We start from the raw sequence: 26,280 nt of genomic DNA, 5'->3' as shown, positions 1-26,280 counted from the left end.
TCCATGACTTGACAATGTAGGCAGCAGACACTTGCTCCTTGAGAACGCTGGTGTGAATGTCTGTTGAGGTCAGGGCACTCCTTTGCTTCATTTCATTGTCTCATCTCTTCGTAGTGTGGATCAAACTCCTTGCTATGAAGCCCCAGCTTTTGACTGATGGATCAGGAAGGCCCCAGGTCCCGGCTGAGAAAGTGTAAGTGCAAGGTCTCTGTCTGGAAAGCTACTCGTGTAACTAGCTCTGCCACCAGGTTTCCAGATCCAACACTACTTAAGGTGACTACCTGTGGCACATTGGGAAATTACATGGAGCCTGTGCTAGGCAGCCCTAGAGAGCTTATGGTTAAGCCTTATCAAGAAAAATGTGGTAGGAGTGTCCAGAATTTGAAGCCAAGAGATGCTTTGGCCAACAGATAAATCTTATGCTTCTGAGAAAATCCTCTCTGGATGGCCACTGGGTCCCCAAGGAAGATACTAATCCTCAAAGATACAGTAATAGCTCAACTGAGAGCCAAGGCAGCCACCTGCCATTCAGGGCCCTTATACCCTGAGCACTGGGTAAAAAGCCGCAGCTAGCAGAGCTTTATAGCGGAAGAACGGTTGCTACCATGTCACGCAGGGCAGGACTAGGGGCGAAGCACTTTCATATCCACTGGCACACAGGCAAGATTTCTAAGGGGCAAGACTTGAAAACCAAGTCCAAGAGACCGAAGGAGATATATAATTATGGTTGAATTTGGTTAATCTTACCAGTTAGTTCGCAGGGTACAGGATTTCAAAGTGAGATTACGACTAAACTGAAAACCGTAGTTGTGGCTCCTGACTTCGGCAAAAGCCTCTTTGTTACCATTGGACTTAGTAGTTGGTATTGGGTATGGCCCTTTCTAAGCAGGGAATTTGGTTTGGGCTGAATGTGGGCGCCCTAACAGAATGGACGGGAAGAAGCCTTTGTGTCTGTATCTATCAGGGTGTATCTCTCAGCTTTGCCCACCCAATCCTTTATGCCCTTCTGTCTCCGTTCCTGTGAGAAGAATCACCCCGTTAGCCTGGGTGTGGGAGTATAGACTTCCGATACCAGTACATTCGAGGTTGGGGCAAGAGGGTCAGGAGCTCAGAGCTAGCCTCTCAACTATCACATCTAGTGAGTTTGAAGCTAGCCTGGGCTATTTGAGATGCCATTTCCCCAACTTTTGGAATACTGCCTCGCACACCCTGTGGGTCCCTGAGCCCCAGACTAGGAGTAATAGCAACACCTACTGGGAGCTGCCCAGGCTTCCGCCTTCCCCAAGGCTGTTTGACTATTCTTTTGGCTCTGTGAGCGAGCTACCAACATCCTTTCCAGGAAACCATTTTCTTGATTAAGTTGGTCCAAGTTATAGTTTCTGTTGCTTAGAATCTGCATCCCTGATGATGCACATTCTCTCCCTGAATGATGGGTATTGTCTTTCAAAAGCTGCCAGTCTGGGGTCTGGCACACAGTGGGTGCTTACTATTTATTGGCTGAATGATTAATGCACAAGAACGACCCAACTCTCACTGGATACGCAGGCTGATATAAGTGGGGGCTCACTGAGAGAAGAGGAAAAAGTGAGGGGTCACCTGAGCAGAGAAGGTAGAAGTTAGAAGCATCCACCTAAAGGGTCACTTTCCCTGGAAGGGGAAGTGTCAATCAAGGGAAGGGGCGGGGCGGGGTAGAAGGGGGAGGTCAGGACACTTGCTGAGGAGGAAAGGACCAGCAGGTAGGTGGAAGAAAGATGTTCTCCTGCTGGGCTCCTTGTGCTGTGGCAGTGGCAGTGACAAGGGAGTTTCTGCTTCGCCCCTAGTTCTGCTCTTCCTTCTTGGATTCCTTCCTCCCAGTTCCTCTTCCAAATCGAAGGCTTAATTCCAAAGCGGCTGAGTTCCCGGCCGCCCTGCTGTAGGACAAGAGCCTTGAGCTCAGTTGCAGGAAGCACTGACTTTCCGGTTGTGACCACAGACAACTGAGACTGAACCTCAGGCTAGGAGCCAAAATCAGATCCAGGTTACCCTAGGCCCAGGGACTACAGACTGCCTGCTTGACCCTTCTTAATCAATAATCACACCACAGGAGGGCAACAAACAGGACACACAGCTGCTGCCTTTATTGCACAGCAAGGGGAGCAGGCTAGCTCCAGACCACCCCATCCCATGTCTCAAGGAAGGGCATCTAGAAAGGGTATCCAGCACAGAGATTCCCCGGGAACTCACACCGGAGCATCTGGAGTTGAGCCCCAGGACCAAGAGCAAATGGTGGGAGGTAGGCATCAAGATAATCTTTTTCTACACAAGCATGTGAGTGGATCTCGACCCTCTAAGAACACCTGTGCCCCACCGTCCCCCCTCCCCTGCATGAGGAAGAGTCCCGGTCTTCTAGTCCTTGAGGACAGAGCTGTGACATTTACTGCAACCTCACTTTTTTCAGAACAGAGGACAAGGCACCTCAAGGTCAATCCCCCGCCCCAACAGCTGCTCACAGGTTCTCATGCTGTCTCCCTCCTCCTGAGCAGAGAACCTGAGAGAACCAGGGGAGTGGGCACTAGGGTAGGGTGAAGCCAGAGAGGCTGTTCCTCACCCAGCATTGGTGGGTAGGGTGCAAGGGCAAGATGGAAGGAGCCCTTGGACAAAGAGACCAGCACAAGCCAGTGAAGGGCAGGCAGCAGACTGAATTGGGCTCAAAGCCTGTGGGGTGGGGGGGATGGGCATGTGTGCAAGGCAGCACGGGAAACAAGTAAGTGCAAAGTGACAAGAACATGTACCATCAAAAAACACTGCACAAAGACGTGACGGGCTCCAGAGAGCTCTGGGGCCCAGGGACTCAGGACAGGTTAGTGGCAGGATAAACTGTGATGAATGAAGCTGAATGGAGATGAAACCCTGAGAGTCACAAGGCTAGACCCCACAGGAAGTCTAGGGCCCTGAGGACAGGGAGAGGGGCAGGATAAAAAAGCAAGGGTAAAAAGGTAAATGCCCCAGAGTGCAACATTTGCTTGTGTGGTGACTGGGGCAAGGGCAGAGTGCAGAACTCATGCAGAGGACTCAGGAGCCCCCAGCAGTGGCAAGTGTAAACTTAAATGAGGGCCTAGGCCACCAGGCACTTGGAGGTGGGCCCCACTTGGGGCCTGGGAGCCCTGGGTGATAAGGGAAGAAGAGGAGGCCAACAGGTCATGTGCCCAAAGCCTTCCAATGAGGTAACTACTCAGAGAGGTCCCCCAAGATAGGCCTCCTTCGGGCACCTTCTCTGGTTAGTCCTGAACTGAAACCGTCTCCATCTGGTTGAAGCTGCTTCCTGGTTGGTCTGCTCTTGGGTAGAGGCCCCCAGCCTCCTGTTGGGGCTACCGCATGCCCTGGGCCTTAGAGCTCCCCTCTTGGGCAGGGGGCTGTCCCAGTAACTGAAGAGTGGCCTCCTGGGAGGCCTGAGGCGTGGCTCTGGAGCTTGGAGCGCTCTTCCTGGAGCCCTGAGGACTGGGAAGACCTTTCTTCTGGGGCTGAGGACTCAGCTGGGAACCTTTTCTGCCAGCAGATGGACTTTTGGAGCCTTTGGCCTTGGTTTGAGGGTGGGCACCCTCAGGGCCCTTGAGGGGTTTCAGCCCCAGCATCTCACAGTAGGTGTTGCACTGGTGGGAAGAGGCAAACTGGTCCAGCAGGGCAGGAAAACAGCTCTCCTTGAGGCCTTGGTATCTGCAGCCAAACATAAGAGCTGAGTGGGCCCTACTATGTGCCACAGGCCCATGGTAGCTGGCTTTGGGTGGCTGACGTCTGAGTGTTGTGACAGATTGCACCTCAGTGGCTCCCTCCCAAACTCGAATTTAGAACACATTCATTATAGCATGATTTACACATAGGATTGATTCATCAGGTGGGCCATTCTTTGAAATGTAAATTTCTATAGTCTGCCCCTCCCAAACCCCCATCTAGGGATCAGGGGTATGGGATATGGAGGATCAGTGTCCCCAGGGTGTTACCAGTTACCACATGGCCACAGGTTCACGTGACTGGTGTCGTGCAGGCCCAGCACTTTGGGAATGAAGAGTCATTAGGAGTTGGGGTACCCCAAGGAGACTCTAAGACGTTCTAACCTCAAGAAGCACTCACCCTCGGAGTTTGGTAGCGATCTCTACATCAGTCATCTTCCAGTCAGCCCCTGGGGAAAGAAGGAGGGGTTGGTGCCAGTCTGGCAGCTCCTAGGACCCTGTATCTCCAGCACAAAAGTCACCCAAGAAAGGGACTTCCTGTAGTCAGCTATGCAAGTCCACCTTATAGGTCAGACCGCCTGAGCTGGGCTATCCTTGGGTTCTAGATTGAAACTTTCTTCTTCCTCCTAACAGGGTAGCCATCCATCCAGGACAGAGAGGTAGGAGCACAACACTGGGAGAGACGAGCTTCACATCCTCATGAGCATAACACATGCTCTCAGAACCCAGGGAGCATTCTAGGTAAGGCAGCCTTGGAGAACACAGCATGGCACAGTGGGGATGGGGAGAGTCCACACGTGTCTCAGCATTCTGGTTCTGGCCTATGATCATCTTTCCTCACTTCTAAGCTGAGCATCTCTCTAGGGAGTTGCCTTTCTCTTGTGGGCTGGGGATCCTCATGTGCCAGAGTGGAACAAATATGGGACTCAGGCAGATCTAGACTTACACTTCAGCTCTATCTATCACTCCTGAGCTGTGTAAATGTAATAACTTCATGTCTAACCCTCAGCTGTAGAAGAGAGGACAGCAGGCCTATCCTGGTCTAATCCTCAGCTGTGAAGAGAGGACAGCAGGCCTATCCTGGTCTAACCCTCAGCTGTGAAGAGAGGACAGCAGGCCTATCCTGGTCTAACCCTCAGCTGTGAAGAGAGGACAGCAGGCCTATCCTGGTCTAACCCTCAGCTGTGAAGAGAGGACAGCAGGTCTATCCTGGTCTAACCCTCAGCTGTGAAGAAAGGACAGCAGGCCTATCCTGGTCTAACCCTCAGCTGTGAAGAGAGGACAGCAGGCTATCCCTGGACATTAAGAAGCTCCTGCATGGAGGACTCTAACTTCATGTTCTTTCAGTGCTTACTCTGTCTTGTGTTATACGAATGATCCCTTACACTTGCATGGAATGTTAATTTGCCAAAGGCCTCCCAAAATGTAGGGTCTGAGCATTATAAAGACACCGTCTGAGAGAATGAAAGGCAGCTCCAGCCAAGAAAGACTGAATGACCTGATCTGCTTGGGCTCTGGTGCTTGTTGTTTACAAGAGCGTCTGACTATATAGCGCAGGCTAATATCCTGGCTCGGTGTCCCAAGTGCTGTGAGTTAATGTATTGAATAACAATGGCTTGGTATGTCACCTAGCTACACACACACACACACACACACACACACACACACACACACACACACACACACACCCACCCCTCAGGTAGCCCAGGCTAACCACACACCTCTCAGGTAGCCCAGGCTAACTTCAAATTCACTGTGTAGCCAAAGATGACCACAAACTCCTGCTCCTTCTGTTCCTACTTGCAGATGCCGGGACAGTTGGCCTGTGTTCCAGAAGGAGTCTCACTTGTTGCCCAAGCTGACAGAAAACTCAAGACTCTTTTGGCTTCATGACTCCTCGGTTCGATGCACGTAGCACCATGTATGGCACTGACACTCTTTGCTCTATGGTAGTGCAGAGTTTTGGAGGTTTGGGGGTGAGAAAGTCAAGAGCGGGTGGCAGGCAGTTCGGGAAAGCTGGCTGTGGGTTTACATTACATTCCACGAGGAGCCCGAGAAAACAACTTCCTTTTAAATTGTAAGCGGCCTGAACTGCACTTCTTTACGTGCAGTTGGGAACAGGGTGCCATTGGGGACCCCAGTGCTTGGAGACGGAGGCCAGTCTCGTCTACATATTAAGTTCCAGGGCAGCTGGGGTTGTACAGCAAAACATGCCCAAAAAATTAAAACTATTTTATGTAACTTTGTGTAGGGTGATGTCATACAGGTGAAGGCAAGTACAAGATAGAACGAGGTCTGTCATTGGACGAGAAGGAAGGATGGGCGGGAGAAAAGTTTTAGAGAGAGGAGGAAACTGGAGGGAGGAAGAAGAGGCAGCGGAGAGAAATGGAGGCTGAGGTTAAGACTCCTCTCTGCACATTTACAGGTTATGAATGTTCTTAAGGGATGGATGTGTACAGGGCTTTGCATGTGTAGGTGGGCAATTATATCTAATCAGTTGGATCAGAGGTTATCGTGTTGTGCGTTCTTTCATGCGGCGATTTAAACTCAAGAGAGTATGTGGTGGCTGGAGACACTGGGCCACCACGGAATTGGGATGTGTGTGTGTGGCATGGCGGCAACCTGCCTTGGGAACGAGAAATCAGGTGAGAGGCTTTGCTGCCTGAGATGAAGATATCTACCAGGTATCTTGGAGCACTATGGTGCTGGATCTAGTGTGGCGTCAAAGACAGCTTTATTATAATTTTACAGTAACAACTTTGCATAATAAAAAAATCGAAATCTAAAACAAAAGAAATCTTTTAAATTTTTGGCCAGTCTGGACTCCTTTAAATGTAACTACATTACTAACTGGCTGCAAGAGACCGTGGTGTATCTCAGGGAGGCATGCAAAGTGGCCTCTGTCCAACCTTAGACACGAAATCCTCGTGGAACACACAGGAAAATAAATGCTCTGAGCTCGAGAGCATGCTCTGGGCTCTGCCTTCTCTATATGCTTCCTCACCACTCACCTGTGAGTCCCCCACCCACGTACCTGCCAGATCTGTGACAAGGAAGCTGCCGTTCGTCCACTGATACAGCCAGTGCTGGAAGGTTTGGCATTTCTGCACAGGCTCCAAGCTGCTGGATGCTGCTGGGGCCCCAGCACAGCTCCACTGCCTGGAACAGTAAGTCTGCAGGGGCTTGCCCAGATCTTCCTCCAGGGTAGCATACGGTATATTGTTTGCAGGCCGATAGATCAAGTAAAGTGGGATGATCCTAGAGAGAGCAGAGCCTATGGTAAGTGGGAAGAGTAGCCACAGGAAGTGCACCCTGTCCTCGCTTTCCCTAGAAGAAGGGACCTTCCTGGAAAGAGTTCTCAACTCTGAGTATGAAGGACTGAGGGAGGGTAGAAAATGGGCACTGACTTCAGAGTCAGTAGGGCTAAAATTAAACCCTGATGTGGCCGGGGCAGCCCGCATTTGGGTGGGAGTCCTTCAGGAAGGACTCAAGGGATGTCAGCTCGGCTTGGTGCCAGCAGGAGACCAGACACACACGGGCATTTACAGCTCATGCCACACTGACCTACCCTGCCCCCTGCCACTTCTGGATCTCACCCAGCTGCCTAGCGTACCCACCCTGTGGCTGAAGCTCTGCAATAGGCAAAATCTGGACTAAAGGTGATGGGAAGGGATGGGAGGGGCGGGGAGGGGAGGGGGAGACAGGGGGAGGGACTTTGTAAGTGGATAGTGAATCTTACGTTGTTACTTCCAAATGTGGGATCTCCAAGCTGAGTGTGGGGTGGTTACGAGGCTATTGTACCTGGGAGGAACTCTGAGATCTCTGCCTTTACACAAGCCCCCTGTGGTGTACTCACTCAGGAACCTCCCCGAAGCCAGAGGCTGCCCGGGTTTCAGCTGCAAAGATTTTGCAGTACTCTCGACTCATGTTCTGGATCTTGCATCCCTGTGGGTAAGAAGAAACCAAATCTCATTATCAAGGAGGCTCACAGTCGTCTGGTGTGCCTGTCTGAGAGAGGGGACTGCAGGGAGATTTCCAGGCGGCTGCGAAGGGGGCTGGGAGGCTCAGTTATTCAGGCTTGGCTCTCTGTGCCTAATGCTCTCTTCTGAACCACAACAGGCTGTGGGCTTTTTGTCAAATTTAGGTTTCCAAAGTGGTTTCTGAGCTAGGCTGACTGGATCGTTAATGCTAGCGAACACTGCCCAAGGGACCCTTCCACAGAACTGCAGCAGACTGGCTTCCCCGCCCACATTACTCTCTTTTACTTCACATAATAAGACTTCAGTGAGTGATCTGAAGCAGGAGAAAAGTTTCTGCTACAAAAATGGTTTCTTGGGGGCTGGAGAGATCAGTCAAATCAGTAGTCTTCCAGAGGACCTAGGTTTGATTTGAAGACTCACATGGTACCTCACAGCCAGGCTCAGGGGACCTAACACTCTTCTCTCGTGTCACATACGTGTTAAAAAAAAAAGTAATGTGTGGTGGCCCACACCTTTAATCTCAGCATTCAGGAGGCAGAGGCAGGTGGATCTCTGAGAGTTTAAGATCAGTCTGGTCTACATAGAAAATTCGAGACCAACCAGAACTACACAGAAAAAGGTAAAGTGTTCACTGGGTGAGAGCTTTGCTGTGCAAGCATGAAGACCTGAGTTCAAATCCCAAAGACCCATGTAAAAAGTCAGCCTTGGCTATGTGCAATCCTGTAGCCTGGTTGCTAGGGCTCACAGAGGCCAGCCTGGCTGCACGTTCAGTAAAACCCTGTTTCGAGTGAATAAAGCAAAGAGTGACAGAGCAGGACACCCAGTATCCTCCTGTGTCTTCTGCATGGGCACACACATGCATGCACACATGCACAGGAATTTGAAAAGTAGGTTCCAAATGGTTCGAGACTCTGTAAAGTTCTCTGAGGCCAAAGGTCTGGATTCACAGCTGTACCTCAGCCAGTCCTTGAAGCCCGCCCTAGAAGCTTCATGAGCTTGAAATGGAGGTGGCTTCTACCTGTGCATGGGGCTTCCAAAAGCCAGATGGGGAAGGGAAGAGATAGAAGAGTACATAAGGGGCAGAAGGGGCGTGAGGTAAGGAGGAAGGTGGGACAGTACCTGGATAGTGACGTCATAGTTTCTGCCCAGAAGAGAAGTCTCACTGCTGGGTCCGAACACGAGCAGGCTGGATACCTTGATGATGCACGTGCGACCAGATTCGAAGATGGGCTCCAGCCCATAGATGACCTTGGCCCGCGAAGCCTTCTGAAGGCCATGTCCACCCCCTCGAAGCTCCTCGCTCACCAATCGCCCAAAGAGCTTGTCCCCCCAGCAGCCAGAGTCAGCCAGACCCTTAGCAAATACCATGGGGGTCATCTCAATCTCTTCTCCAACTGAGAGGGAACAGGAGAAACATGGGAACTTGTATCTCCCTCACGGCGATACAGGGTCCACAGGGAAGGACAGGGCTCAAACAGTCCTATGCTGTTCATCTGCTGAACCCTTTTTTTTTTTTGGTTCTTTTTTTTTTTGGAGCTGGGGACCGAACCCAGGGCCTTGCGCTTCCTAGGCAAGCGCTCTACTACTGAGCTAAATCCCCAACCCCCTGAACTCACTTTTTAATCTGAGATTACTCTTGGGATGCAAAACTCCGAGACCCCCTTCACACAGTAGGGTGCTTTCCCCCTGTCCCTTAGTAGGGTGCTTGGGGCAGAAGCTACCTGATTAAATTCCTACCACTTAACAGTGTTCCTATGGTGGCCATCCTACTGGGAGTGCTCAGTATGTGCCTGCAGAAGGCCTGTGTCTTCTGTGACATTTGCGGTCAACACGGATTACCAGAATTACCTCCTACAATGACATGTTTTCAGGAAACAAACCAATACCTCCTAAGCACCATTCCCCACTAACTGGAAGCAGAGCTCATTGAAGAAATGATTGGTTCCAAGGCTCAACAGGAAGTGCATGGGATGGATCCAAACCATACGGCACCAGGACACAAGGAAGTGACCATCAGCTCCTGGGAAGCCAGGCCTTTCATCCTAGGTACTTAAAGGCTGAGGCAGGAACACAGAGTCGAGGTCTAACCTAGGCTAATGTGGGTGAACTTGAGGCTAGTGTAGGCAACTTACTGAGACTCTGTCTCAAAATAAAAGGTAAGACAGAGGGGGTTTAGAGAGACAGCTCAGGAGGAGGGCACTTGCTTAGCATAGGCCAGGCCCTGGGTTCAATCCCCGCCACTGTAAGACAAAACAACAATGCAGACTACCAAAGAATTGTCAAAAGAGCATTAGAGCCAACCTAAGGGATTTCATTTGGCCAAGAATGAGGACATTTTAGCAATAAAGAGAATTAGTATAAGGTACTGAACATATCATATATGTTAAAAGCCTACTAGTTCATAATGGTGATTGTAAAGACAAAACAAAAAACCAAAAACCAAAACAAAACAAGAAAACCTCCCAGTGTCCCTAGAAAAAGAAACGAGCCTCACCAGTCACCCTAGAGGCCTCCCAGAGATAAGCTAGTTCTGAAAGTAGTAAGTATGGGGAAAGCAAGCGCTTCACTTTCACCTTCTCTTAGAAGGTCTGTGTCAAGGCGACCGATGCTCCCTTCCTCTCAGTGAGTGCAGATGGAACGGTGGGACGTTATATCTCCCAAGAGGTGAGAGGCTCGGGCACACTTGACAAAGCAGACTGGGGAAGAGTACTTTTTAACTTTACACAGGGTTGCTGAACTCAGTGTGCAGACAGCATTACTAAAAGTGGTAGATGTAACACTGCTGCCTCTGGGCGGGATGAGAAGGAAATAGACAGTATGCCGTGGACCACTGCTTCCTTTGGTGTTGGTTTTGGAGACAGTGGCTCACTATAGAGCCCAGGCAAACCTTGAACTCGTAATCCTCCTGCCTCAGCCTCCCAAGGGTTAGGGTTACAGACATGTAACCCTACATCCAGTCTGTGGATTACTCTAGCCAAGAAAAACAAAAACAAAACAAAACAAAACAAACAAACCAAAAGCATTACCTCTGTACCTGAATCTGACACAACTTCTAATGTAATTGGTTTGGAAGAAGCATATGGATGGAAGGATTTGGTATATGAGGATAGCGTGAACAAAAGCTAGACTGTGAGCGTTTCACAGGGGCTGGGAAGATGGCTCCATCCATTAAGTGCTTGCCACTAAAGCAGAAGGGCCTGACTCCGATCACTATCATGGTACACTACCGTAAATCCTGGCACTGGAGACACAAAGACAGGAAGAGCCCTAGGGTTTGCCGAGGTGGATAGACCCAGGTTTCAGTGAGTGAGCTTGTCTCAGAAAGAACAGTACTCCTGAGGAGCAATCCTCAAAGTTGATCACTAGCATCTACATACATGCATGTACAAGTATCAACTCACATATAAACATGCACACACACACACAGAGACAGACAGACAGAGAGACAGATGGACAGAGACACAGAGAGACAGATGGACACAGACAGACAGAGACAGAGAGACACAGATGGACAGATGGATAGACCAACAGAGACACAGAGAGACAGATGGACAGATGGACAGACCGACAGAAACAGAGACACAGAGAGACAGACGGACAGACCGACAGAGACAGAGACAGAGACAGAGAGAGACAGATGGACAGATGGACAGACCGACAGAAACAGAGACAGAGACACAGAGAGACACAGAGAGACAGACAGACAGACTGACAGAGACAGAGAGACAGAGACAGACAGAGAGACAGGGAGAGATCTATGAATTAAGTGACAAACCAATGGCCATAGAGAAAACAAAGGAGGGAGGAACAGTAATGTATACACAACACAGGACATGTATCAGACAAATTAACTAGTGGCTCCTGACTCAAACCAACACATGGACACAACTGAGGAAAGTAGACATTGGATAATATTAAAGAACTCCTACTAAGTTCTTGATTTGGTTGAGATTCTAGTTTCTTTGATTTTGTTGTTAAGACAGAGTCTTGTTCTATAGTCCAGGCTGGGTTGGAATTCACCATGCAGATCATGCTGGCCTGAAGTCTGTGATAATTCTCTAGGTTCTGGCTCCAAGTGCTGGGATTACAGGCACGCACCTCCATACCTAGCCCGGATGTGGGTTCAGTATGATAGTGATAAAATGTCACCAACACAGACTACTGAACACGGGGGCTTTACAGCAGACTCTCCCCCAATAGGCAAACCCTCGAAGTGCTTGTCAAATGTTGGGGGTAGCCAGGCATGGTGGCACACACATTTAGTCTCAGCATTTAGGAGGCAGAGGCAGGTGGATCTCTGTGAGTTTGAGACCAGCCCCGTCTATGGAGTGAGTTCCAGGGCAGCTACGGCTACAGGGTGAACTGCTAACTCTGAAACAAATGACCAACTTGAGGGTATATATCTCACAATTACCAAGGAGCTTTGTTCGGAAAATGCAAATTTCTTTCCTAGACATTTGGGATGCTTGAGCAAGGGGCTGAGAAGCTGTCGGGCTCATAGCAGACTATCTGTGACTGGACTGCACACAGAGCACTGTGGGAAACGCGGGGTCTTGGTCTTGGTGGCTGTCCTGCCCTTCAAGGACTTTGAAGAGGACAGAGCACTGCATTAACTCCTGGGAAGTGCCTGCCCTTCACCCCCGCCCCGCCCACTTCAGTTCATTTCTTCCACAGTCTTTAGAAACACCAGTCCTCCATCAGCCCTCCCAAGCCATTATCTTAAACTGGAGCCAAAGGGGAACCGCATGCAGATCTAGGAAGGATTGTAAACCCCTAAGGTCAGAAACCCTGCAAAGGGCCGGGCTGGAGATGAAGACTTGCCCTCCAACCCAGAGGGCCAACATACCTTCACCTTCCTCTCTGGAGATGAAGCCAGACAATACTGTGTGGAGAAAAAGAGAGCACTGCTGTCCAGTTTGTCTGTCCAGGCAGAGCCAGACCCTGCACATCACAGTGCTGCCTCCCACAAAGCAAGACCGGGTCGGCTGAGATCCCGCCCACCAGACACTCACCTTCCGGGCTGAGGCGGAAGTCAGTGGAAGCGGAGCCATGCTCGTTTTGGATGGTACAGCGATACAGGCCACAGTCCGTAGGTGACGCCTGCACAATGGCCAAGGCCGCTGGCCCCTCGTCCCCTGCACTGCAGAGAGTGGAGACCCTTCTCGTGAGGGTCATCACCCAGGGCCTTCGACCCAACTCTCACAGGCTGCTGGGAACCCAGGCTCGGGGAGCCCTGGGAAGGTGGTGAGAGGTTCCAGGTCAGAAACTGGTCCTCAATCACACAGGTGACACTTACTTGCTGTGTGACTTTAGACCCATGATTTAAGACCTCTGAGTGAAATGAGGGGATGGGTTTATAACGTTAGTCCCCAGCATGACTGCAACTGGGGAGCCCGGTCAGGTGATGGCGGTACTTTGCAGACAGCTTACCTCCTGCTCACTTCGCCCACTAGATGCTGATCCTTCGCCCATGTCAAGACTGAGTCGCTAACGATATTGAAAAACTGACACCAAAGCTTCAGACTACCAGAAGAATCTGGAAACTGTTCTACCCGAATTTTCCGGATCACCTGTGGGGCTGAGAACAGGAGATCTGTTACAAGACAGAAGCCGACTCCTTACCTCCCTCGCCCTCTCTGGCCACGCCCATTGTATCCCAGTATCCTTAGGGAGCAACCTGAGAGAAAACAGCACATTATAAACCCAGCATTGCATAGCGCTGCCTGTCCACCACCTGTTTCTCAGGCTTCTGCCGTGCCCCTACCCTGAGGGCACACATCTTAACCAGCATGGGAGCCAGGGAGACAGGACACAGGGACTCAAGGCTAAGCACACATCACCAGTGACAAGCAATCAAGAAGGCTTTTGCATTTGCTGCTGCTAGCTCTATGAACCTGCCTTTGAGTCTGCTCTTGACCGTGGGCTAACCTTGGAACAAGTCTTTAAAGGGGGAGATGACTGTGGGGCTAAGATGCCCGTGAAGCCGGGGCCTGTGCTGAGCGGTGCCTTTGTTTGCATGCTTTGTTCTTGTGTGATTTGGCTTTTCAGACAGGGTCTCCCTATGTGGCCCAGGCTGACCTCAGTCTCCAGCCTTAGTTTCTGGAATGCTGGGAGCAAAGAAGTCCCCCACAATAGCTCACCCGTCACTAGCTCTCTCCTAGGCCTTTATCCCTCATGGTGCCACCCTGCTGCCACCGTCATCTCCCTTCCCATCTAGCAGGGAGGTGCCCCCTCATGGTAGTGCTCACAGTAGGGGTGCTAGGTTCACTGCAGCTTCCTGGCAGCCCTCCCCTCGCAGCACTCACCTTTTAACAGGTCTTTAGCTTTCCTTGGCTTAGCCAGTGCTTCCTGCTTGCCTTCATCCACCGCAGGCTCTGATTCCAGACCACTGGCCTTGGGTCTGGTGACCAAGTCTCCCGATGCAGGCTCTTCTTCTGTCCCAGGCACCTCTAACATGCTGGCCTTCCGGGCCTGGGTAGGGGACCGTCTCTCCCGCCCTGGAGTCCCAGGTGACCCAGGTGCCAGACCCTTCCTGGGTCCCCGGGGGGAGACTGTGGGACTCTCTCTTTCTTCAGCCTTGTTCACCTCACCGTCTGACCCTGCTCTCACCTTAGGGAGGAACCTCTTCCTCCGGGCCCCTAGAGCCAGTTCCTCAGGTGTAGCTGCAGGGAGACCTGTCAAAGCCTCCCCTGGGATTGCTTCTTCTTGGCAGGGCTCCTGGGTTCTGCTCTCTACTGTTTGTCCGTCCACCTCCCCTAGCAGTCCAGCCTTGTCACTTTCCTGGGAGGTCCTCTCCCTGGAATCCTCTCCCTCACCAGTAGCAGATCCTTCCTCACCCACCACAATGGCAGGGATGGTGAGGGGGCTGGGGCTAGGGCATGGGCCCCGGGAGCACTGGGCGGCAGCCAGGGCCTGCTGGCCAGCCTGAACCTCACGGTCCAGGAGGCCAGTGAGGCGGCGGGAGGTGCAGGGGCTCAGCAGCAGGGTCTGTGCGCTCTGCACCAAGTGGTTGTTCTCCACACGGTCCAGGATGCGCCTGGACGTCCTGGGACTCAAGCCAGCCACTTCCACGGTGGGGACCAGAGCAGAGGAGGAAGTTAAGCCTCCGGTGGCAGGCACTTCCTGGGACTCTGCCCTGGCTTCGCCTGTCTCTGGACTGGATAGCTTCAGCAGCAGGAGCAAGTAGTTCTTCAGGGAGTCTATAAGGCCAGGGTCACAGCTCCGGGTACCTGAGGACCTCCCGTCCACATCTGGCTCCTTGGCACAGGCTCCCTCACTGCTAGTAGCCATGACTTCTGGTGGGTGACTCTGAGTCGGGGACCCTGGTCCCAGTTGCAGAGTGGGAGCAGAACTGGGCAGGTCCTGGTCCGGGGAGGGGAGGGGGACATCAGCGTTTGTGTGCTGAGAAGCTGTGGTGCTGGGTAGCCCCTCCTGCAGACTATTGGTTAGGTCAGTTCCAGGAAGAGAAGGCAGACTGGGCACCTCCTGACTCAAGTCCGCTGAATGTCCAATAGCGAGATCCACATACAGCGTCTCCTGGAGCTGCTCCTTCTTGGGACTCTGAAGCAGGCTGTCCTCCTGCTTGGCCTCACCTAACCACTCTGGCCTTTGGTGTGTTTCTCCTACCAGATGCTCTGAGTTGCCCTCAGTGGGCAACTGTGTTGAGTAGGTATGGTTCCCTGATGGGGGCCCTAGCAGAGTGTTCTCATGGCTTCTGAAGTCTGCCTCTTCAGATCCAAGCATCAAGCCTGACTTTTCTTGGATGTAAGATGCTTCTGTGCTCCTCTCAGAACATTCTGTAGCCTGAGGCTCTGTAGGGCACTCTGACGGTGAGAGTTTGAGGGCTCCTGGTACTGAGCTGAGACTGACCACAGACGGTTGTTCTGGTTGGGTTTCCAAAGCTGTGGGAATGCTGCCCACTGACTGTGTCTCCTTTTCCTCCTGTATCCTTGCGTCTCTCGGGTCTTGCTGCCACCTCTCACCTGCCTGTGTCTGTCCTACCTGTGTATCCACCCTTCTCTGTGTCACCAAATCCTTCTGTGAACTCCTGTCTGACTCTGGCCTTTCGCTTCCTTGTGTTACAACGTTCATCGGTGCCTTCTCATTTGTCTGTGTCCTCTGCAAAGTTTGTGCTTCGTCTCCCTGAGTCCTCCCATCCACTTGCAACTTTCCGTCTGTCTGTGTTTTCTGCCTGCCACTGGTTCTCCCATTGGCAAGTGTCCTCCCCTCTTCCTGAGTTTCTGTATCCATGGGCTCCGTGACACCTTGATTCCCAGAGGTGCTGTGACCAACAGAGATGGTATCGGAACTGCTGCTGGCAGACGTGGCAGGGGCCATGGTTGCTGGGGACTCCAGAGCCTGAGAACACATGGCCAAAAGCACAGCCTTAACTACACATGTGTTGGACTCTGAAGTATGGCCTCCCAGCTTTCTCTGATCTCATCCAGAACTGCCCTGCAGGGAATCTTGCCACTGGGTTCCTCAGGCATGCTGAAACCCAACAGAACCCAAGCCTCAGTCCTCATCCCAGAAACTAGATTAAGGAATATCTAGGACCCAGGCCCATCTGGCCTCCTGACCTCTCCCTGACCTGACCTGTCTTGAAAGGCTCCGTTGGTGACCAAGTGACCCCTCCTTCACTTAGAGAATATTGTCTTTGCCCTAGGGTCCCCAGAACCTCCATTTGCCTCCCCTTCTCTCTTAATCCCCCTATCTGTCTTCCTTCCTTCCTTCCTTCCTTCCTTCCTTCCTTCCTTTCTTTGGAAGGTAGAGAGCAGAGGTTCAAACAGGATCATATGCAGCACAGGCTATCCTCAAGCTCACTCTGTAGTGGAGGTAGGCCTTGACCTATGTATTGATCCTCCTGCCTCAACCTCCTGAGTGGTACTGGGATTACAGGCACAAACCACCATGCTGGCCAGTCCTCCTCACAGGTAACAAGTGACTTAGAATTACAGTAAATTGAGAGACTGTCAAAATGTATATTGAAAATAACCTCAAGGACAGCATCTGGCAGAAATACCAGGCATGTAGAAATAACAGGATGTCATTCAAACCAAGTCAGAGAACTCTGAATGACACCCTCAGGTGTCTCTCTCTACAAACGCTGCTGTGGAGCACTGCTAGGTCCCGCACACTAAGCTCCCCTCTCACCTCTCACCACAGTGTCAGCTAGCCCCACTAAAAGACAGCAGTGCTGGGGTTGGGGATTTAGCTCAGTGGTAGAGCGCTTGCCTAGGAAGCTCAAGGCCCTGGGTTCGGTCCCCAGCTCCGAAAAAAAAGAACCAAAAAAAAAAAAAAAAACCCAACCAATGAACCAAACAAACAAACAAAAATTAAACAAGAGTGGTAGTAAATGCCTTTACTCCTAGCACTCTGGAGCAGAGACAGGTGGATCTCTATAACCAAGTCTAGCCTGGAGTGTAGAGGGAGTTCCATGCCAAGTAAGGCTACAGAGGAAGACCCTATCTAAGAATAGAATACAAATTTTTAAATTATATGTAGCCAAAATATAGTAAAATTTAGTTTCTTCACTAAAAGCAGAATTTCGAATGGGTGGTGTGAATATGGGGGAAACATTCATACTTGGTGAATATTAATAGTCCGAATGAAGACTTTTTAACTTTAACGTTCTTTAACTTCTCTTTGACAACCAAGATGTTTTGTACACGGTTATGTGCATATGAGTGGAGTGCCCAGGCCGTTCAGAAGAGGGCGTCAGAGTTACAGCAGGTGGGATGCCCAGTGTGCGTGCTGGGGTCTGAACTTGGTGCTCTGTAAGAGCACGCCTGAGCCAGTCTCCACTGAGCCGTCTCCAGCCCTCTTACGTACCTTTTCATCTTATGTGCACATGACACATACTCAACAAAAATTTAATCTAAGACGAAAACTTAAAAATTAACGTTTCAGCTGGGCACGGTGGCACACGCCTTCAATCCCAGCGTTGAGGAGGCAGAGGCAGGTAGACTGCTGTGAGTTTGAAGGCAGCCTGGTCTACATGGTGAATTCCAGGACAACCGGAGTTACACAGTCAGACCCTGTCTCAAAAAAGTAGAAATAAGATAAACTCTTATGTGATAAATGAGGTCTGACTCGAGCCAGAATCCCCAAATCCCCAGGTTCATCTCTCTGGTCCCTCCACACTCACTCACTGTGCTAACTGTAACTACTCCATGGCTTTTCTCCGCCAGACACACGGACCCTGCTCTTTGCCTACCTGGAAAACCGCTCTCGTCCCTGAATATCTCATTCATGGTTCCTCTCTCCTCTGAGGACCTTATACCTTCTCCCAACCCCCTAAAGCATTAGCGACTTTGTATCATATGCACACAGCAAACAGACATCATCACACCCTCGTACTTCGTGATGATTATTTATCCTATGTGCGCATCCATTTACTAATCTCTGGGCCCTTCTCTATAATGAGGGTCCAGCACAGGCCTAGGCTAGAGCTAGAGACCAACAAATATATGATAGATGAATGAATACTTCTCTACATGTCTACAAGGGCTGAGCCTTCCAAACAATAGAGTGTGTGCTCAAACAATATATTTCTGAGATTGGTGTGCATAGATATGTGCACAGTGTGTGTGTGTGTGTGTGTGTGTGTGTGTGTGTGTGTGTGTGTGTCTGCACACGTAGGTAAAGGCCATAAGCCAACTTAGGGTATGGTCCCTCAGGAACTTTCACCTTGATTTTTGAGATAGGGACTTTCACTTGGACCTGGGTCTCATCAATTCAGCTAGGCTGGCTGACCACTGAACCCCAAGGATCCCCCTTTCTCTGCTTCCCCAACGTTGAGATTACAAGCCTATGACCCTCTGCCCAGCTATTGTAAGCGGGTATTGGGACTTGAATTAGCGTACTCATATTTGTGTGGCAAGCAATTAGCAGCTGAGCTATTTCCCTGGTCCCCAAACCCACATTTCTTTAGACAATTATACAAGCTGGGGCTGCAGAGCGGGCTCGGCCGTTTAAGGATGCTTGTTCCTGCAGAGGAACTGGTTTGGTTCCCGACAACTACATGGTGGCTCACAACTGTCTGCAACGTACTCTTGTGCCCTCTTCTGACTCCGTGGTTATCAGGCACACACGTGGTGCAACACGAACATGTAAACACTGAATCTATTTTTTGATTACACACAGCAAGCCCAGGCGGAATCACACAAGCTTCCCCGTCACAAACAACATCGGCAGGTCTTACATTCATCCTGACTTCCCTTCCGGCTTAACTTCTCAGAGAATAAGGGTCCACTCAGTCTCCAGGCCTCTCTGCTGCAGTCTTTTCTTCCTTGTGACTCTTTCACTCTGTCTGTCTGTCTTTTTTTCTTTCTTTCTTATTCCCATGATCTCTCCATCTTCAGTGAGCCCAGGCCCGGTATCTGCCATGAGCCCCCTGGGACTGCTACCTGACTTTTCTGTTGTTTTTCACTAAAGTGCCCTCTACTGTGACGATAACACAGCTTTATCCTGTTCTTGCCCAGGTACACAGGTCACCATCCTTGCCATCAAACAAGAAAGATGATTTCTCACTCTTTGGAGTATTCTAGACCTCCTCTTCCTTCAGCCGTTTTTGGGGGGAAAGTGTTAGAACTGTTGGAACCAGTATTTTTCCCCAGCAAACATTCCTCTTTCTCCGATGAAAAAAGAAAGAAACAAAAGTTCCTGTTGGTCTCCTAGCTTCTTGCAAATCTGTGTCTTCTTGTAGATCGTGGCAAGCTTTAAACTTTCTTTTTCTTTATCATAACAAGATATCCTTGTGACCTTTCTATAACAAGGTGATTTTATCTTGCGCTTCCCTTTCTAGTCAATCATGTCTACCTCTTGCTTCTGTTTGCTGCACAGACAAATTCCAGCCTTGTTTCGAGTACACTGGCATCAGAGACGTCTGGCCCAGAATAACAGAGATGGTCTGACAGACGCGTGTTTCTAGAAAGCTGACAGATTGGCAGCTTTATGGCACTTGTCAGTGGCAGTTATAACTTTTTTAACCGAAAATAATGACTGGAATTATGCTCTCTTGTGTATATATGTCTGTAAATCTCATCCAATGACTTTAATCCCCGGCTGAGCATTAAACGTTTTTCTTCTTACACCTCTTTTCCCCTAAACATCGGCAATTCTCAAGAGGACGGTGACAGAATAATCTTGCTCTTTGCTTGTTTTTTCTTTTTAATTCACAGTACCACTTAGCCCAAAATGGCCTTGAACTCACATGTAGACCAGGCTAGCCTCAAATTCACCATACCCAGCCAAGATGTATTTTATATTTCCTCACATATAATGTCTACATGTGAGTGTTATTTATCTAGGTGGTGCAGGCCTTTGATCCCAGCAGTCAGGAGACAGAGGCAGGCGGATTTCTGAGGTTTTTGTTTTTTGTTAGTTAATTTGTTTGTTTGTTTTTAATGTGCATTATGGATGTCTGAGTGAGGATGTCGGATCCTGGAGTTACAGACAGTTGTAAGCTGCCACATGGGTGCTGGGAATTGAACCCCTGGAAGAGCAGTCAGTGTTCTTAACTGCTGAGCCATCTCTCTCCAGGCCCTGACTTCTGTGCTTTAAGCCAGCCTGGTCTACAGAATGAGTTCCAGGATATTCAGAGCTACATAGTGAGATCCTGTCTCAAAAAAAAAAAAAAAAACCAAAACCAAAACAAACAAAAAAGGACCTAGGTATTAGAATCATCTGATGTGAATGGCGGAGGGAAAGTTTCCAGAAGTTGGAGATGTGGTTTGTGATAGACGTGACCCTGGATCCCCTAGAATGGGAGTTAAAGGCAGTTCTGAGCTGGGTGCTGGAAACCAAATTTGGGTCCTCTGGAAGAGTGGCAAGAACTCTTAACTGCTAAGCCATCTCGATAGCCTTCAAATGCTGGTATTTCTGACTTAGGAAGCTATCTTTTTGATTGTGTTCAAGCCGTAAGTTCCACTCAAGCCTCTGACGTTGTAGTTTTGTGTCGGCTCATTTTTAAGGCGTTTCCTGTAGCATTTGGATCTGTCCTTTGCGCGTACCACTCAAGTGTAGCCTGAGAGTGGAATGATGGTCCCAGCTACATCCTCTCAAGTAGATGTGCAGTGTTTGCGAAGTCTGGTCACTCATGAGTCTCAGCGGTCCTTCCCCGAGCCACTCTCTCTTCATGACCTCCCCTTCTACAGGTCTCTGGGATTTCCCTACCCAGCTGTGCTGTATAATTCCACTCAGGAGCCTTGCCTTGGACAAAGAAGAGACCCGAAGGAAAACCAACAAAAACCCTCCTCAGAGCTTCATGCCATGGTCTCAGAACCACAGTCCTGTGCATACGGAGAACATTTTCCTCCCTCAAGGTTCTAGACATCTGGCTTCTGCCACTGTGTCACCATGGTCACAAGGGAGACCTAGCATCAAGTCTGACCTAGAGGGCCATGTCCTCATTTGGCAGCCAGATCTAACCAGTAAGACAGCCAAAGTGGCAGACGCCAGCAGGTCAGAGGTTGCACACTTGACACAGGCCCTCAGCCATGACCTCACTCCCCAGTAGCATGACACAGAGGTCTCAGTGTTAGGACAGGGGTCAGTATGAACGGCGAAGGCACACCCTAGAACCTAAAGAGAGTTAGCACAGAGAGAGACAGTCTCAGCCCAGCCTCTGTTCTCAACATCAGGCTGGGGAGAGAGACGGGGCTCAGGAGAAAGCTGCTCCCGGAGCTGCCTGACTTCTAACACAGTGTTTTCCCATGAGAGCCTTTTCTTTCCCCCTTAGACCCCGATCTCACAGTGGAGAAGAGTCGCAGCTGGTGCCTTTGTATTCACTTTGTAGCTTCCATTCCAGCCTCTGAGGTCATAGTTCCCTGTTAGCTCATTTTTTTCAAGGCCTTTCTAGGGGCATTTGGGTTTTCTTTTCTTTTTTGAGATGGTGTCTTATGCCTCCCAAGCGGGCCTAGAACTCTCTATGAAGTCAGAAGTCTTGAACTTCTGATCCTCCTGCTTCTACCTGCAGAGAGCTAGGATTATAGGATTAGCCACCACACCCAGTTTCTGTGGTATTGAGAATCCCACCCAGGCCTTCCTGTGTCCTGGGCAGGACAGGGCCTCTACCAACTGAGTCACATCTCAGCCCTGTGCCACTGTTTATCATAACCAGTTCTTTGTGGGGGTTTCTCACCTCACCCTTTACCTTCTTGAACTCAGAAAGTATTTTAGTTTCACTACTTCCCTTAGATTGGTGCTAAATATTATATATGAAATGCTTTTATGAAATATTTTGAAAAGGAAAAAAAAAAACAGGCATCATAAGCACCCACACAATCCCACCCAGCATTTGGGAAGCTGAGACAAGAGGATTGCAGCAAGTTAGAGTCCCCGGGGCTCTGGGAGTCCCCGCTCCACCTCCTCGGTACTTGACCACAGGTGGGCAGTATGTCTGCCCTGCATCACATGAGCACCGCGGAGCCAACTCAGGTCCTCACACTGGCACAGCAAAGTTCTTTACCCATGGAGCCATCTCTCCAGCCTCTGGCCTCACCACTCTTTTTTTTTTCTTTTTCTTTTTTTTTTTTCTTTTTCTTTTTTTTTTTTTCAGAGCTGGGGACCGAACCCAGGGCCTTGCGTTTGCTAGGCAAGCGCTCTACCACTGAGCTAAATCCCCAACCCCTGGCCTCACCACTCTTGATTTCAGTCTCCTCCTGGAGCCTGACCTTCTGCTCTGATGTCCTCGCTCTGCTGAAGCATGCGGTTGGTCTAACGGAAGCTAAGTCCCAGTTGTCTCCTCCTTGGCCTCGTCTAAACCTTAACGCTGTAGGGGCACAGAGTACAAGACATAGGAGGGAAAGAAGCATGGAGGAGCTCCTGGTGCTCTGTGGCTTTGTGAGCATGGTGGTAAGGCCAGGTAGCTCTGCAGGGACCTGTCACCCTAGCTTCACTCTGCTCCTCCTAAAATGGAGCCCTCCTTCCTTGCATCTGGTTTCTTTGTATCTGAAGATGTTATGGGTGTTGTTTTCCATTTCAAATAATTCCATTCAGTATTTTCCTCTAACGCTGTATCGCTAGTTACAAATCCACAGGGCTAAACAAGTGTAGCCTCTTCTCAGATGTCTCTCCCATTGAAATCTGAGATGGCAGCTCTCCTGCTCATCCGCTGAATCGTCTTTGCACTTATCGTCAGGGTCAGTGTGAACCATCCCTTGCTTCAGTAGAAATCTCCCTGGCTCCACCACCCCTCAGGAGACCCATTCCTTCACACCCCGGAAGACACGGCCCCAACCTGAGGCAGGAGTTCCCACTCCTTGGGATGGGTGACCATTCCTCAAGACCTACAGGGTTTATCAGGAGATCAGCTCAGAGGACCAGAGAGATGACTGAGCAGTTAAGAGCACGTCAGTCTGCACCTACATGGTGGCTCACAGCCTCTGTAATCCCAGGTCCATGGGATCCTAAGGAAAAATATATATATAAATATTCTTTTTAATTTTTAAAGAGAGGAGAGACATGCTCAGGTCTCTCACACCTGTGCAGATGGAGGAAGTACTTAAAATGTTCTTGCTATGGAATTAAAGAGATAATCATGTGGAATTTTATTAAACCATGGAAAAATGCTCATGAAATATATGCATATATATGTATATATACATACATATACATATATACATATGTATATATATATATATATATATATATATATATATGTAGTAAGATGGCTGGGCAGATAAAAGAGCCTGGTGTGCAAGTTTGATGACCTGAGTTCCCACAGTGAGAGGAGAAAACCAACTCCTGAAGTTGTCTTCTGTCCTACACACACACTATGATATGGACTACTCTATACACACACACACACACATACACAAATAATAACAATAATAACAATAATAACAATAATAATAGTATTAGTGGTGGCAAATGGAAATAAAGAGCTAGAGAGACAGCTCGATGATTAAAGATACTGCTTTGTTTTTGTTTTTTGAGACCGGGTCTCTCTCACTTCGTAGTCCTGGCTAGCCTCCAACTCACAGAGGTCCACCTGCCTGTCTCCCAAGTACTGAGATCAAAGGTGTTCAACGCCACACCTAGCAAGCTTGCTGCTCTTGCAGAAGACCTGGACTTGGGTTTCAGAACCATGTGGTGACTCAGAACCAGCCATAACTCTAGTTCAGGGATCTGATGTTCCCTCCTTGGGACCCACACAGCAGGAAAGAATCAACTCCTGTAAGTTGTCCTCTCACCTCCACACACACTTGGTGACAAACCCATTACACACACATGCATACTCACACCCACGCATACATGTATATGCACACAAAGAAATAAAATACATATCTATCTACATCTTGAATGTATTTTTCATACCAATATTTAATTTTTTTATCAAAAAAATATGGACATAAAATAAAAGCCCGACAGGGTTCTGTCAGAAGTAGAAGCAGATGCAGCTTCTGCGGAGCCTGGGCTGCCTGCAGCACTCCCACCCCAGGGAGGGGTGAGCTGGCACATCCACCCCAGGTCTACCAGGAGGGCAGGCACCTGGGTGTGGGGTTTCCACTGTTGAGGGCAGAGAAGCCAGGTTCACACACACACTTGGCAGCTAGCCTGATTGATCACTTCCTAAATGAGCTCCCTCGGGGCCTCCAAAGGCCATTTCTCTGGAAGGCTGTTGTGCAGCCTGTGACAGTTGGGGGACGTAGAGTAGCCCTAGCAAGACTGATGTCACCAGGAACTGAAATCAAGGTAGGCAAAGCAGTGAACAGATACAGAGCGTGGTGTGGAGTTTGAGATCGGTCCCACTCCAAAGCCCTCTGATGTACTCTTCCCACAGCCTAACCTAACACCCACTGAAATAAAACCACAGCCCAGTCACCCCTGAGCCCTCTTGAAGGCTTTCTTTGTGGGAAAGTCCATCTTCATTGTCTGACAAACTCCCTCCTCACCATCTTGCCCTAAGTTGCTGAATCGATGGTCCCTTGTGCTTCCCTCCCCTGTTCCACCCGTCTGTCTTTCCCGTATGGAAAACCTCGGCTCATGGAGGTAGCCAGGACTCCAGGCTTCCTCTATCCTGAGACACAGTCTCAGTTTAGCTTCTGCGCAAGTCAGAGGCTATCACCACTACATCTGTCAGAGAGAAATATGGACAGAGCACAGTGAAACTGGAATTTTTGATAACCGGTAAGATATTCTTACTATAAATATGCTCCGCTTATCTAATCGCACCCCCACACATCAGAATACTGTCTTCCCTCTTCCTGACCGGTATGTTTTGTAAGGCCAAGGATATGTTTTGTAGAGTGAGGCACGGTGTGGCAGAAGGGGGCGCCTTCCTCGCCCATGCTGAGTAGCCACAGAGTAGAACAGAACTCTATTCTAGTACAGAACAAGTTTATTTGGGGGGATGGGAAGGGGGTTGAGAAGGGAGTAGAGGCAGAGAAAGAGAGGGGACAGAGAAGAGAGTGTGGATGAGAGAAAATGAAGGGGCCAGCAGGGAACACATAGAGAGGGGAAAGAGGGAGGAGGAAAGAGAGAGGGGGGCGAGAAAGGGTCAGAGAGAGAGGGAGAGGCCAAATAGCCCTCTTCATTGCAAGCCTGGCTGTTGCCAGGTAACTGTTGGGCAGAGCCTAGAAGAGCTGCTAACATGCTAACACTGACCAAAGGTGGAACACTTTAACCCTAGGGGAATCTTCCCTCCCTCCACCCTGGAGCATGAGACCCTAGCCACCTCTCATCCTCTGCACCCTGACCCTGAAGCTCCACACTGCTGACCCCATCTGCCTCAGCCTCCTTCACACCAAACACATTCTCCTCTTGGCTACCTGTTCCCTGGAAACGAAGGGCTCCTGTTCCCAGCTTTCTCCCACCTGCCGCCGGAGTACGTCGCATGCCGCCCCACTGAATCACATACACCTCTCATGCCTGCCAAGCGCACAGCTCTTGCAGTGGTCTGCACGGTGGGTATGGATTACTATTTGGACTATTACTACCAGCCTGAGATCACACCTTGCTAAGATATGCCAGATCCCAAAACCTTAAGTAAAACCAGAGTAAACCAGTACTTCTTAGACTTTCGGTTTGGGGAGTCCTGGGGGTGGTTTTGTTTTGAAACAAGGTCTTGCTATGCGTCCTAGGCCTTGACTCACTCTTTCAGACTAAGTCTCCCAAGGGCTTGGATTATAATGTACAGTATTTTTAGTTTTTCTGGTTTTTCAAGACAGGGGTTTTCTGTATAGCCCTAGCTGTTCTGGAACTCAGCGACCCACCTGCCTCTGCCTCCCAAGTGCTGGGATTAAAGGCGGTGTCACCGCTGCCCTGCCAACACAAACAACATTTTCAAGTCTTGTAGCTTCGTGTACACTGCTGCATACTTCAGAGCACTCCCGTCTCCTTCATGAAGCACTGAAGCTTCAACGTGGCTACTTATCCCTCTTCCTCCTCCCAGAGAACAGTATCTTCCCCCTCTTCCCTCAGCCAGGAATCTCTCTATTCTCTCAGACAGAAAGTGACACAGTCGGGCTATGCTGCCTGGATGCTCCTATGTGGAATACGGCCATGCCTGCGGCCCCTTGCTCCTGGCTGGTACCTCGTCCTTTCCCCACCCCTTCTATAAATAGCCCACCACTCACTAGATGCCAAGG

At 49.9% G+C, this 26,280-nt stretch overlaps 1 protein-coding gene and 1 long non-coding RNA gene across 5 annotated transcripts in view; one reads left to right on the top strand and one right to left on the bottom strand.

Moving 5' to 3' along the window:
• Window positions 1-6,213, top strand: part of LOC147996869 (uncharacterized) — a 41,776-nt gene extending 35,563 nt beyond the window's left edge. The window contains exons 3-4 of the long non-coding RNA XR_015651821.1: window positions 4,341-4,448; window positions 4,717-6,213. This is a non-coding gene — a long non-coding RNA (uncharacterized LOC147996869). The remainder of the gene's footprint in view (window positions 1-4,340; window positions 4,449-4,716) is intronic.
• Alpk3 (alpha-kinase 3) overlaps window positions 2,094-26,280 on the bottom strand; it is a 47,919-nt gene continuing 23,732 nt past the window's right edge. For 2 of the 4 annotated variants that reach the window (XR_015632810.1, XR_015632811.1), the window contains 9 exons: window positions 13,993-16,045; window positions 13,118-13,265; window positions 12,700-12,920; window positions 12,534-12,569; window positions 8,807-9,081; window positions 7,564-7,652; window positions 6,742-6,965; window positions 4,108-4,156; window positions 2,094-3,693 (listed from right to left, as the gene is read on the bottom strand). Coding sequence is in view for 2 of the 4 variants with exons in the window: in NM_001191895.2 (NP_001178824.1) it covers window positions 3,348-3,693; window positions 4,108-4,156; window positions 6,742-6,965; window positions 7,564-7,652; window positions 8,807-9,081; window positions 12,534-12,569; window positions 12,700-12,827; window positions 13,118-13,265; window positions 13,993-16,045 (3,348 nt within the window). In the remaining 2 variants the exon portion in view is untranslated. 4 annotated transcript variants of the gene reach the window in all.

The sequence above is a fragment of the Rattus norvegicus genome, chromosome 1, assembly GCF_021556685.1.
Source record: "Rattus norvegicus strain SHRSP/BbbUtx chromosome 1, alternate assembly SHRSP_T2T, whole genome shotgun sequence".
Classification (NCBI taxonomy): domain Eukaryota; kingdom Metazoa; phylum Chordata; class Mammalia; order Rodentia; family Muridae; genus Rattus; species Rattus norvegicus.
Note: the sequence above shows the minus strand (reverse complement) of the source record. Positions and strands in the feature narration are given on the sequence as shown.